At 54.1% G+C, this 13,666-nt stretch overlaps 1 protein-coding gene across 1 annotated transcript; it reads right to left on the bottom strand.

The window, feature by feature from the left end:
* Positions 1 to 2,148: 2,148 nt before the first annotated feature.
* On the bottom strand, positions 2,149 to 12,472 carry LOC128978924 (claw keratin-like). Its single transcript, XM_054396959.1, has 2 exons — positions 12,259 to 12,472; positions 2,149 to 2,408 (listed from the first exon to the last, which is right to left on the bottom strand). Exons 1-2 carry the CDS (start codon positions 12,470 to 12,472, stop codon positions 2,149 to 2,151), a joined length of 474 nt encoding a protein of 157 aa, XP_054252934.1.
* Positions 12,473 to 13,666: the final 1,194 nt, after the last annotated feature.

Here is a 13,666-nt window from a genome sequence, read left to right as displayed (position 1 = left end):
CTGCCTCCCTCGCCCCATCCAGCACCCCAAGATGTCCTGCTGCTCCCCCTGCTACAGCCTCTGCTGCTCCCCTTGCTACAGCCTCTGCTGCTCTCCTTGCTACAGCCTCTGCTACTCCCCCTGCTACCGGACCGTTCGCCGCACCTACAGCTGCTGCAGCCCCTGCAGCTACAGGACCCTCTGCAGCTACAGGAGGAGGAGCTACGGCACCTCCTGCACCACCCGGTACTGCTACCCAACCTGCTGCAGCTACAGCTGCTGCTACCCCTGCTGCTAAACCCAGAGGCAATGTCCCCAGAACTGGCACCGACCCGACCCGACCCGACCCGGCGAGCGCAGACGGAAGGCTGAGCCCGGGGGCAGTGCTCACGGCAGTGCTGCGCCCCTGTGGCAGCAGCTGAGGCTCCTGGCCGAGGGCAGCTTGGCTGCTCACCAAACTCTCCTGGCATCTCCGCTTTTCTTCTTCTTCCTGCCTGCTCCCTCCTGGCTTTCTCTGCTGTGAGTCCTATCCTCAAACCCTCCTGCCTCGAAACCCCTTCCTGTGCCTCCAGCAGCCTCCTGCAGTTCACTCCAAGCTTCCTCCAGGCTCTGCAGGGGCGTTGAAGGACTTCTGCAGAATTAGCTTTGGTGTCATCTGCATTTTCAATAGCTGCTTGCAGTGAGCTGCTGCAGTGCTGTGTAATGGAGAAGTATTGCAGCTGTCTCCCCTTTGATCTGGATTTACAAGCACCTGGAGGCTGAACAACACAGCCCCAGCAAACAGGAACCTTCTTTATTGCAGACTGCAGTGAGTCATCTCCTGCAGCTCTTCACAGCATCCCCAGACTGTCATCTCCCCATATCTGTGTCGTCTTCTTTTCTTACTGCATTAAAATTTTCCTGCATGAAAAAAACCTAAACCAAAGCAGAGTTGCAGTTCTTTTCTCCCCTGTCTCCAGCTTGCCTGGATCCAAAGTGCTGGCATCCTGAAGGGACTTTCTGGCCCTAGTAGTGGCAAAGGACTTCACATCCCTCCACCTTCAGAGCAGCTGGTCCCAGCGAATGCAATTGTTGGGATAAATAAACTGGGTGCAAATCTTTCCTCCCTTCTGTCCCTTTCCTCCCTTCTGTCCCTTTCCTCCCTTCTGTCCCTCTTCTGCCCCACAAGATTTCCCTTTACCTCCCTGAGCCTCTGCCCAGCTCTGTGTGAGCACATCTCAGCACCATGGGGCTGCAGAAATCTTTACAATGCTTGAAATCAAAGCATGGCTTGGGTTGGAAGGGACCTTCAAGATCATCCAGTTCCAACCCCTGCCATGGGCAGGGACACCTCCTCCTAGAGCAGCTTGCTCAAGGTCTCATCCAGCCTGGTGTTGAACACTACCAGGCTTGGAGCCCCCACAACCTCCCTGGGCAACCTGCTCTTGTGCCTCACCAGCCTCATGGGGAAGAATTCCCTCCTTGTGGTCCTCCCTCTTCATGGTCTGGTTGATTGCTTAGGGCTGGGTGATAGGTTGGACTGGATGATCTTGGAGGTCTCTTCCAACCTGGTTGATTCTATGATTCTATGTCTCATCCCACTCCAGCTTCTTCCAGTCTGAAGCTGTCCCCCCTCGTCCTGTCACTCCAGACTGTCCCAAGTCCCTTTGCAGCTCTTCTGCAGCAGGCAGATCCTCAAGCACAGCAGGTTAACAGCTTTGCCACACAGCCCCCGTGGTGCTGGAGAGGTTTCCAGAGACTGAAGAAACACAAATGAGGAATAAACCCAAAAATGCAGAAGTAATGCAGCAGGTTTTTATTGTGAGTCAGAGACAAAGACACCTTGGAAGGCACAGAGAGCTGAAACCCAACATTCCCAGAGACTCTTCCCCCCCACCTCCACCAGCTGATGTCTTGTCCAAAAAACAGTAAAGCCATTTACAAAGAACCCAAGGAGCAGGAACATTTTTTGATCAAGAGTTAAGAGTTTGGGTGGCCTGAGAGCAAGCAGCCCCAGAGCAGGACCAGGAGAGGTCACCAAGAGCCCTCACACAGCGCTCCGAGCCCCCATGGAGGGCTGCTGGCACCAGGGCTCTGCAGGGCAAGGGGCTGCTGCTGCCAAGGGTCACCAGCACTCCATGCTCAGCAGGCCTGGGCTGATCTTCACCTCAGGAAGCTTCCTCTTGCTCTCTAGCAGGAGTAGCAGCCCCCATAGCCGAACCTCTGGCCGTAGCGCGAGCTGAAGGGGTAGCTGTAGCGGCTGGAGTAGAACCCTGGGTAGCCATAGCAGTCCCCAATGCCATAGAGGCTCCGGTAGCCACCGTACAGCCCCCCATAGCCATAGCAGTCCCCAGAGCCATAGAGGCTCCGGGAGCCGTAGAGGCCACCCAAGCCATAGCGATCCCCAAAGCCGTAGAGGCCGCGGGAGCCATAGAGCCCTCCGTAGCCGCGGAAGCCGCAGGGGCTGCCGCAGTCGTAGCTGCGGTAGGTGTAGCTGCTGCAGGGGGAGTAGCAGTCGTCCTCACACTGCCCTTGGAGGAAAGTCATCTTGCTGTGGTGGAGGTGAGCCTGGGATGCAGCACTGGGGAGGGAAGGAGAAGGAGTCAATGAATGCCTGCAGTGGCAGGAGCAGGCTGCGGGCGCAGGGAGCTCCTCCCTGGCTCCAGCAGAGCAAGGGCAGAAGCAAAGAATGGAGCCTTGAGGAAGCTGCTCGAGGAGGAGGTGTCCCTGCCCATGGCAGAAGGGAAAATTGGATGGTCTTGAAGATCCCTTCCAACCCAAACCATTCCACAAAAATGATAACCAAACTCCTCAGCTCCTTGCTCCCTCCTGTTCCTGCCCTTATCCTACTCAGCTCCCTCCTGTTCCTGCCCTTATGCTACTCAGCTCCCTCCTGTTCCTGCCCTTATCCCACTCAGCTCCCTCCTGTTCCTGCCCTTATGCTACTCAGCTCCCTCCTGTTCCTGCCCTTATCCTACTCAGCTCCCTCCTGTTCCTGCCCTTATCCCACTCAGCTCCCTCCTGTTCCTGCCCTTATCCTACTCAGCTCCCTCCTGTTCCTGCCCTTATCCCACTCAGCTCCCTCCTGTTCCTGCCCTTATCCCACTCAACTCCCTCCTGTTCCTGCCCTTCTCTCACTCACCCTCTTCTCTCAAAGCATTTCTTCTCCTGCTGAGGAAAGGGCTGATCCTGGAACCTACCAGCCTGGACAAAGCCTCCTTGTGGCTGTCCCAGGATTGTTCTTGGAGATCATTGTTAGGAGTGAACAATCTTAAATTTCTTGTAGGCTATCAGCTTTGCATTGAGCTCTGCATTCCCAAATCCTCCAAGAAAGTCCCCAGGAAAGCTGCCAGTGTCTGCAGTTAGCCCTGCTCACACACTTCAGCTCTGGAGGCCATTTCTCCAAGTCCCATTTCAGTCATTTACAGGAATTTTGTGTCTGACAATGCTGGCAGCAGATGCCAGAGGCTCAAGGAGCACACAGGGACAGCTGCTGCCCTGCCAGCAGAGCTGGAGACCTCCCTTGAGACAAAGCAGAAGAGTTTTGGAAGCACCCAACAGAAGATCTATGGAAGGGGTGAGGAAACCCTTCCCTGACACTGCTGGAGGCAGCTCCGCAGACCTCATCACCCACAACCCTTGCTGGGCAACCAAGATGCCCTCAGGCTGTGCCAACAGGACAGCTTCACCCCCACCTCTGAATCCTGAGCCCCCCAGACTCCTGCAGGCAGCGAGCACAGCCACGAGGTCACAAAGCAGAGAAGCCTCAACCCTGACACAAACCAACCCCAAATCTCTGACCCTTAGGAAGAGACTGCCAGGAGCAGAGCCTTACCAAGCTGGTTGAGAGGAGGAAGGCAGGAGAGGAGCTGATGAGGAGCTGCAGTCCTGAGCCCTTTTTATACTCTGCCTCTGCCTGCCTGGCTTATCTAAGCCGCCCTGAGGAGCCCAAAGCTTCAGAGCCTTATTGGTTGGAAAACAAATTTGCCTCTCCGCGTCATATCTTCAATTAATGTAATTTTCCTCTTTGTTTGGGATTATTATTGTGGTCCCAGCCTCCCCTGGCACACATATTACAGGTTTCTTTCATCCTAAAATGTGCTGGGCCAACCACATTCCTGATACCATTTTATTGTCTTCGCTGTCAAAACTGAAGGTTGGGTTTGGTTGGGTTTGGTTTGGGTTGGTTGTTTTGTTTTGTTTTTTTTTTTTCTCTACAAAAAGCTTCCCAAAGCTTCCCTGAGAAGCCAATGGGGAGAGAGGAAGTTTTTAGTGAAAAATAAGAAAAAATAATCACCCCAGAGGTTTGAAAATCTCTGAAACTGAGGCACTGGGACACAGGCTCCCTGCTTAAAGGAGTTTTAGTGCAGCCTGGAAGTGTTTGGGGTTGGAAAAATCTTCTCAGGTCAAGTCCAACCATCAACTCAAGACCACCACAGCCACTAAGTCACATGCCCAGGGGGCCACAGCCACACATTTCCTGAACACCTCCAGGGAATTCAGGCATTTGATGTTAAACTGCAGGATTGCAAGAAACAGGAGCAGCACAAACAACAAATCAGCTGAAACTGCATTCCTGCAGGGCTTGACCCTGAGCTCAGCAGAACAAAGGGAAGGAAGCAAGCAGAAACTTGGGCTGGAAAAGACTAAGCCATAAAAGACTTTAAAATGCACTACATGCTGCTTCCCCAGGAATCGTGTGGAATTTTTGCTTTTCAAAGACTCAACCTCCCTGTATCAGCTGCAGGAGCCTTGGAGCTGGCTGCAAAGGTCCTTGGGTGACCTTCACCTAGTTCCTGGCACTAATTTGACTGAAAAACAAAGGCAATAATGAGCAAGCAGGATGCTGAGGCTGCCTCAGAATTCTGAATACCAAAGCACTTCCTCAGCACTCATTAATGTTTTCAATTTGCAGTGTTGCACTATTTCAATATTAATAGTTTGTCACCCAGAGACACCCCCAGGTTTAATAACATGCTCACAGCCCAGGCACATCAAGGCCTCCTCTTTCCAAGCCCTGATAATTTGATGCCAAAACACAAAAAGTCAAAAGCTAGAAAAAGATTCATTTAAAATGGGGAGGGGGGAAATCTGTAAACAATTCATAAACCTCCTCCAGATTGCTGCTGTGGAAGCAGAGAGGCACAAAGCTGGTGGCAAGAGGTCTCCACCAAGGTCAGAGGTCACCCTTCAGGCCATGAGGGTCAAGAACCACCTGGACATGGCACCTGGGCACATGGCTTGGTGGCCTCAGGTTGGAGGTTGGACTCGATGGGCTCTGATCTCTCTCCCAACCCAAGCACCTCTGTGGTCTTCTGATGCTGAGCAGGAGCTCTGCTGCCTTCTGGCATAGGAAAGCCAAAGCTTATCCAAGCCACTGGAAGTCCCCAGGAGCAGGTTGTGCAAGCAGCAATGATCTAAACTTCCCCAAAATGATTCCCAGCCAGCTACAAAGCATCCCCAGCAATTTTGCTGAGCCCCTTCCCTTCTCCCTTCCTTCTGCTGTCGAGATGAAAGGAGGTCTGGAGGTGTCAGCTGCTGCATCATAGACTTCAAACCTATGGAAATCAGCCCCTCCAATTACACCAATTGAGGGCCCAGGCAGCCAGGGACATCAGCTGGACACCAGCACCCCATATATAGGGACCCACAGCACCAGGGCTGCAGTCACTGCTCTCATCTCATCCCCCCTGGAGAACCAAGTGAGTTGGTGCCCACTCTGCCCTCTCCCTGAGCTCCCTCTGCTTGGGGGTGCAGATGCTTGGCTGTGGGAGGGTTTGTGTGGGGCAGATAGAGAGGGAGCTTAGAAAGGCTCTGAAAGGCGAAAGTTTGGTCCCACAAGGATGAGCTGTGAGGGGTATGAGGGTCCAGGTTATGTTCATTGGGGGTTGGGAGCTCAGATCAGAAAAGTGCTGGGAGCTCAAATCAGGAAGGGTTGGGAGCTCAGATCACAAAGGGTTGAGAGCTCAGATCATGAAGGGTTGAGAGCTCAGATCACAATGGATTGGGAGCTCAGATCATGAAGGGTTGGGAGCTCAGATCAGGAAGGGTTGGGAGCTCAGATAACAATGGGTTAGGAGCTCAGATCAGGAAGGGTTGGGAGCTCAGATCAGGAAGGGTTGGGAGCTCAGATCAGGAAGGGTTGGGAGCTCAGATCATGAATCTTTGGGAGCTCAGATCACAATGGATTGGGAGCTCAGATCAGGAAGGGTTGGGAGCTCAGATCACAATGGATTGGGAGCTCAGATCATGAAGGGTTGGGAGCTCAGATCACAATGGCTTAGGAGCTCAGATCATGAATCTTTGGGAGCTCAGATCACAATGGATTGGGAGCTCAGATCATGAAGGGTTGGGAGCTCAGATCATGAAGGGTTGGGAGCTCAGACCAGGAAGGGTTGGGAGCTCAGATCATGAAGGGTTGGGAGCTCAGACCATGAAGGGTTGGGAGCTCAGATCCCAATGGATTGGGAGCTCAGATCCCAATGGATTGGGAGCTCAGATCAGGAAGGGTTGGGAGCTCAGATCAGGAAGGGTTGGGAGCTCAGATCACAATGGATTGGGAGCTCAGACCAGGAAGGGTTGGGAGCTCAGATCATGAAGGGTTGGGAGCTCAGATCAGAATGGATTGGGAGCTCAGATCACAATGGATTGGGAGCTCAGATCAGGAAGGGTTGGGAGCTCAGATCAGGAAGGGTTGGGAGCTCAGATCACAATGGATTGGGAGCTCAGATCAGGAAGGGTTGGGAGCTCAGATCATGAAGGGTTGGGAGCTCACAGAACTGCCTGGTTGGGAAAGGCTTTCAGATCATTGAGTCCAACCATGGCCTAACAGTTCAGATGATGGAGTGCTGGGGACTCACTCAGGTGGTGAAGAGCTGAGGCTCAGCTCCTTGGGTTAACCCTTTGGGAACCGTTGCCTGCTGCAGGAAATTTTGCCATTTTGTTGCTTTCTTGGGGCTCATCCCCCGGCGAGTGGCAGAGCTGCAGGAGATCGGGGGTGGCTGTGGCAGGCTGCTGCTGCTGCTCTCAAGCTTTGCTGCCTGAATTGTGTCTTTTTCATTAATTTATTTGAATTTCTTCAGCTTCTGGCCTGGGGAAGTTCAGTTCTCAGCTGGTAAAAGCCCAGCTTGGGGTTGGACTCAAAGGTCTCCAGAGGTCCCTCCCAAGCCTTAACACCCTGACGTCTTTGTAGCCATTTTGAAATGTTGTGGGGTGGGGAAAAAAAAAAACCAAACAGAGAAGTTGTTTGGGATTGAGGAGATTATGAACAGTAATTAGCTGGATTTAGGAGCATTAAGAAGCCTGCAGGAGGAGCAGGCTGCATTTCCTCAGCTCCCTGCAAGCTCAGAGCCTTTCCCCCCGCTGGCAGCAGCCTATGGCCTCACCTTGCTGTGCGTTTCAGGTTTGCCTGCATCCACCAACCATGACCTTCTACAGGGACTTCTATGATGCTGGCTGCTGCTCCCTGCTGGGCTGTGAAGACCTCTATGGGTTTGGGCACCTGAATGGCTACAGATCTGGGGGTCCTTATGGCTACTACCGCGAGCAGTGCCGCTACGGCAGCCCCTACAGCTACAGGAGCTTCGGCAGCCTGGGGGGCAGCAGAGGCTGGGCTGGGTTTGGTGGCTTCTATGGGTATGGGGACCTGTATGGTTTTGGGTTTGGCTACCCTTTCTTCTCTGGGTTTGGAAACAGAGCCTTCTACTGACAGAGCAGCCCAGCACTGACGTGCAGGACCCAGGCTCATGGCTAAGGTTACGGCGCTGAGAAACGCTGAGCACCTCTGCTCTGGCTGAGGCCAGGGGGTGCCAGGCTGCCCCATGCCCCTCTCTGACTTCTCTTTCTGCAGCTGTTCCTCTGAGAAGGGCGATTTGAATCACAGCAAACACTGAGGCAGCTTCAGAGCACAAGCACTGAGGCAGCTCCACACTGGTGGAGCAGAGGGAGACTCAGGTGTGGGCCAAGTGCCTTCTGAGTTAGTCCACAGCCAGGGCAAAAGAGTCTCTGCAGGCACCATGAGCAAGTCCCCTGTGCTCAGCTCTGAGCTTCAGCACAGATGGCATCTGGTAGAGAAGCTCCTGGTGTGCATCCCTGCTCTGCATCCCTGCTCTGCATCCCTGCTCTGCATCCCTGCTCTGTATCCCTACTCTGCATCCCTGCTCTGCATCCCTGCTCTGCCTCATCTGCACTCAACTTGACTTAGGAGCAACTCTGTGAGCAAGAACCATGTCTGGACTGCCAAACTCCAGCATTCTACAGGGAGATGGCATCAGCCAACATCCATCCAGCATCCACCCAGCTCACCCTGCTTGCTGAAGACCCTTCTGTAAAACTCTGAACCCCTTCTCTCTGTCACTCCTCATCTTCATTAAAATCTCTCTGCTTGGTGGTCCCTGGGGTCCAGGCTTCTTTGGTCTCTGCTCATACACCACTGCCAAGGGACCCTCAAGGCTGCTGCTCTGAGCAAGCAGACAAGAAGAGGGAGATGCTGGAGCATCACCACACTGAGCATCACCACACTGAGCATCACCACATCTCCACCTGGAATGCTCCAATCCCAACTCACTTCCCAGAGTAGGAAGAAGTTTGAGGCAAGACCTCATTGTTCTCCACAACTCCCTGAGAGGAGGTTGGAGTGAGGTGGGGGTTGGGCTCTTCTCCCTAGTCTCAGGTGACAGGAGAGGAAATGGCCTCAAGTTGCACCAGGGGAGGTTCAGGTTGGACCTGAGAAACAATTTCTGTCCTGCAAGAGTGGTCAGGGGTTGGAACAGGCTGCCCAGGGAGGTGCTGGATTCACCATCCAGGGAGGTGTTCAAGAAACCTGTGGCCATGGCACTTGGGGCCAGGGTTTGGTGGCCATGGTGGGGTTGAGTCATTGATTGGGCTCAAAGATCTTAGGGAATAGGTGGAAATCTCCTGAGCTGCCTAGGAAAGAGAGCAATGACAGCCAAGGTCACAGACTCCTGAGAGGAAAGACCAAAGGCAACAAAGTCAGGAGGAGCTGCTGCAGAGTTCATCTCCTTTGCAAACTGAGCAGCCAGGTTCTGCAGGGAGCTCCTGCCAGCCTCTGCCAGGTCACCTTAGGAGACAGAGGAGCCTGAGCTCAGATTTAGAACATTAAAGGGTGATGGTGGGACATGGAAAGAGGTTCAGCAAGCAAGGCAGGGATCCCAGCATCAAAGACATCCCTGGGAGTCCAAAGCCCTGACAGCAGTGACTGTGAGGGGGCACCTTGGGGCTGATTTTCAAGAGATGGCTTCCTCTTCCCTTCTCCTGGTGGCCACTCAGGCAGTTCTGCATTCCTCAGCTGCAGTCCCAGGTCCATCTCTCCACATCCAGGCCATTGCTTTCCTTCAACCATTTAACCTTGAACTGGAGAACAGCAGCAGAAGAGCCCCCAGGAGTCACAGAGCCACAGAATGCATCTGGTGAGGAGGGACCCTCCAAGGGCATCCTGTCCAAGCCCCCTGCACTCAGCAGGGACTCCTCCAACTCCATCAGGCTGCAGCAAGGAGCAGCCACAGCCAAGGGATGTGCTTGGTCTGCTGCCTCACTGCTCAGAACTCTTCTCTGTCCTAGTTGGGGCAAGATGGAGCTGGATCAGGATGCTCCAGGAAGAGGTCAAGGGTAGCAACCTCCACCCTGGCCTCCTAGGAGGGCAGCTTGGCAGGACATCAGCTCAGCCCTTTCACACTGGCAGAGCTGTTGAGACATCCTCAGTAATCCTGCTGCTGGCTGCTGTCAGCAGCAAACAGGGCTGGGTGCCCCTGGGAAAGGTGGAGGAATGTTGGAGTCTCCCAGCTCCATAAACTCAGCTCCGCTGCCTCGGGCACCCTGCCAGGCTCTGCCCACCTGCAGCAACAGCACAGGAGGCTCCAGGGAGGAGACTCCAGGGAGGAGGCTCCAGGGAGGAGGCTCCAGGGAGGAGGCTCCAGGGAGGAAAAGAGCCAAAGATTTGGGTCAAATTCTCAACCTGCTCGAGGTCCTTTGGAGCCAAGAGCATCAGGTCCATGTTTGCCAGCACAGCAGCACTCCCTTCACAGAGAGGGGCTGGGAGTGGCCTTGGAGATGCTCCAGTCCAAGCCCTGCACCAGCAGGGTCAGCACAGAGCTGGCTGGGGGGGGGGGGGAGGGGGGTGAGCAGCATTTTCCCCCTTTCCTGGGGCTTTAACCCTTCCTGGGGTTGAAGGAAAGCTGAGGAGAGGAGCTCCCTGCCTGCCTTCCAGATGTTATCCTAACAGAGGCAGGAGGCTCATTTGGCTAACAGAAACTCAGCTCCTCTTATGCCATTCAAATTCCTGAGTGCAGGAATTCCTGAGAGCAGGATGTCTTTATCCCATTAGACATTTAAATGGAGCTTGTGAGCAACCCCGGGATGAGGCAGGCCACAGGACCTGCCTCCAGCACTGAGCTTCACTGCTGGGCTGAGAACTTCCTGAAAGAGGAAATTTATCCCAAACCTATCCCTGACTGAGGAGCAGCCTGGGAGGGAACAGCTGCAGGTGCAGGAGGCCACAGCAATGCTGGCAGGGCTGGAAGCCCCCTGCTGGGAGGCCAGGCTGGGAGAGTCAGGGGAATTCAGCCTGGAGAGGGAGGTCTCCAGGGAGACCTTCTGGAGCCCTTCCAGTGCTGAGCAGAAAGCTGGGGACAGAGTTTGGAGCAGGGCCTGTGGTGGCAGGACAAGGTGGGGGATGGGTTGGAAGTGCAAGAGGGAGATGGAGAGTGGAGAGAGGATCTTGAAGGTCCCTTCCAACCCAACCCTTTCCCCTTGGGAGGCCTCATGGAATCATGAAGGTTGAAAAAGGCCTCTCAGATGATCCAGTCCAACCACCACCACCACCAGTAAGCATCTCCAAATGAGCCATTAGCAGCACAAAGAGAATCCCTCCAGCCTGGCTTTTGGGGGATTTCTCTTCTGCAGGGCAGGATTCCTGTGGTTGGTGAGAATCTGCTTTAATCACCTGGTGCAAGGCTCCCCAGCAGTCAGTTACTCACTGTCCCAGCTCCTGGCCAGCTTTGGTTCCCTTAGACACAAGGACAACACTCAGCCAAAGAGGGACTACTGGGATCTAATCCAGTATTTCCATCCCCATTTCAACTCTGAATTCTGCTTTTTCCTGGGGAAAATATCAAATACATCACAGCTCAGACAGGCAGCAGCACAAAGCTTGTTAAAAGTTTATTATCAGCACAGTCCTGAAGAAGTTCCAGATCCAGATGGGCATCACCAGCCCCCAAGTGGTGCAGAAGCTGGAGCAGAGCAGCAGAGGCATGGCCTGGGCTGTGTTGAGGGATGCATTTTCACACCCAAAGCAGCTGCTGGCCCAGGCTTGGCTTTTAGGTTCTTCTCCAAGCAGCTCTGCTCCTTGTGGATGAGCCTGGGGACACCAGGTGACAGCACCAGCAGGACCCAGGCTGAGGAAAGGTCTCCACAGAGCCAAGCACCAGCAGGAACAGCAAAAGCAAAACTGTGGGCAGGAGCTCCACGAAGTGGCAGCTACAGCTTGGGGGCTGCTGTGGGAAGGAGATGCTCAGAGCTCCACTGCCAAGCCCCTCCAGGAGGCTGCAGCAGCCCAGCAGGACCAGCCTGGTGCAGCAGGAGAAAGCTGCTGAGCCAGGAGCAGCAGGGGGGGTGCAGAGGCAGGCCAGGGGTGTCACAAGCTGGTGTTTAATGAGGAGGCAGCAGGATGACAGAGCACAGATTGCCCTCAAGCTGCTCTGCTGCTCCATGATTCACCTAACCACTGATGCTGCTGCCCTGTTGCAAGCTCTCTGGTACCAGATCCTCAGCCCTGATCACAGCAGGAGGGGAACAAGGAGCAGGGGCTGGCTGACTCCACAGCACTGCATCAGCAGCCACAGAAAGAGCCTGCAAAGCCCTCAGATGGAGCTGAGAGCAGATCCTTCACCCTGCAGTGAGTCCTGCGTGCCCCGGGGGAGGAGTCAGGCCGCTAGGAACAGAGCCCTGAGAGCCACAGCATGGCTTGGGGTGGAAGGGACCTTGGAGATCATCCAGCCCCCGTGGAGGGCAGCAGAAAAGGAAGGACGACCTGAGGACACAAAGCATTTTGCAGGAGACCTGAGCACCTCCAGATGTGTTTAATGGCAGCCCCAAAGCCCCCGCCCTTCTCCGGTGCTCAGCCCCCATCCTGTTTGCCGTCCCCTGGGCACGGCTCCTCTGTCAGCGGCCGCTCCCGCTGGCTCTAGCAAGGTTTGCAGCTTCCAACAGGGTACCCCCGACCCCAGCTGGCACCACCGAACACACGAGAGCCCCCCGGGACCCGGGCAGCACCGACAGCACTCCCGACTTCGGGGGCTCCCTCGGAGCCAACCACGCTCTGCTGCGGGAAGGTGCTGAGGATGGGTCCGGGGAAGGTGACCACCACGGGCGGGGGGTAGATGACCACGGTGGAGTCCGGGCACTGCCGCACGCAGGGCTCGTTGCAGCTGTCGGCAATAGGCTGGGGCGCGGCCACCCCGCACGGGGAGGCACCGCAGGAGCTCGGGGAGCGCATTCCGCAGGGCTGGGAGAGCTGAGGCGAAAGGGAAGAGTGTTTGGGGGGAAAAAAAAAAAAAAAAAAAAAAAAAAAAAAAAAAAGAAAGAAAGAAAGAAAGAAAGAAAGAAAGAAAGAAAGAAAGAAAGAAAGAAAGAAAGAAAGAAAGAAAGAAAGAAAGAAAGAAAGAAAGAAAGAAAGAAAGAAAGAAAGAAAGAAAGAAAGAAAGAAAGAAAAGAAAGAAAGAAAGAAAGAAAGAAAGAAAGAAAGAAAGAAAGAAAGAAAGAAAGAAAGAAAGAAAGAAAGAAAGAAAGAAAGAAAGAAAGAAAGAAAGAAAGAAAGAAAGAAAGAAAGAAAGAAAGAAAGAAAGAAAGAAAGAAAGAAAGAAAGAAAGAAAGAAAGAAAGAAAGAAGGCAAATTCCTGCAAGTTTCGTCGTCAAACATCACAGGAAAAGCAGAGGCAGAGGAAGTGTCAGAGCTCAGCTCCTAGGAGCCCCCTGCAGACCTGCTGGGCACCATCACAGCTGGGCAGGAGCTTTCCCGAGAAAGTCAGCTGGACCTCATCAGCCACTTCTGCATCCAGCAAGCCAACAGCTGGAAAGTCAACACTTAGCCTACAGCAGGAAAGCCTCAGGCTGCTGTCAGGGCACAGGGTGCACCTTGCCTTAGAACCACAAGCAGAGGGTTGGTTAGGAGGAGGAATTCAGCTCAGACTTACCTTAGTGCACAAGAGAAAACAAAGGAGGGAACTGATGCCCAGGAGCTGCTGAGGAGCACTTTTATACTAGCCTTGAAGTGCCCAGGGCATGACTCAGCCTCACACAAACCTCCTCAGCAGCTCCCCAGCACGTTTTTTTTGTCCCTAATCGATGGCAGCAGCTTTACAGGAGCTGCCCTTGGTAATTAGCAGCCTGAGCTCCCACCCCCTGCCCTCTGCCTTCCTGCCCTCCTTCAGACCCTGCTGTGTCAGAGCTTTGCACAGGGCTGCTCTGCTGACCCTGCAGAGAGGGACAAGAAGTTTATCTGGTTCCTCCTGATGTCCCCTGTGGATGGGCTTGTTCCTAGGCAGCTGATGAACGACAATTGGCTTGGGAGAAAATGTCCTTGAGTCAGCCCAGGAAGGGTTGCAGAAGTGAGGGAAAATCAGTGATAGAGTCACAGGATGGTTGGGTTGGGCTGGGTTGGGGTTGGGGTTGGGTTGGGTTGGGTTGGGGG

The sequence above is a fragment of the Indicator indicator genome, chromosome 40 (assembly GCF_027791375.1).
Source record: "Indicator indicator isolate 239-I01 chromosome 40, UM_Iind_1.1, whole genome shotgun sequence".
Classification (NCBI taxonomy): domain Eukaryota; kingdom Metazoa; phylum Chordata; class Aves; order Piciformes; family Indicatoridae; genus Indicator; species Indicator indicator.
Note: the sequence above shows the minus strand (reverse complement) of the source record. Positions and strands in the feature narration are given on the sequence as shown.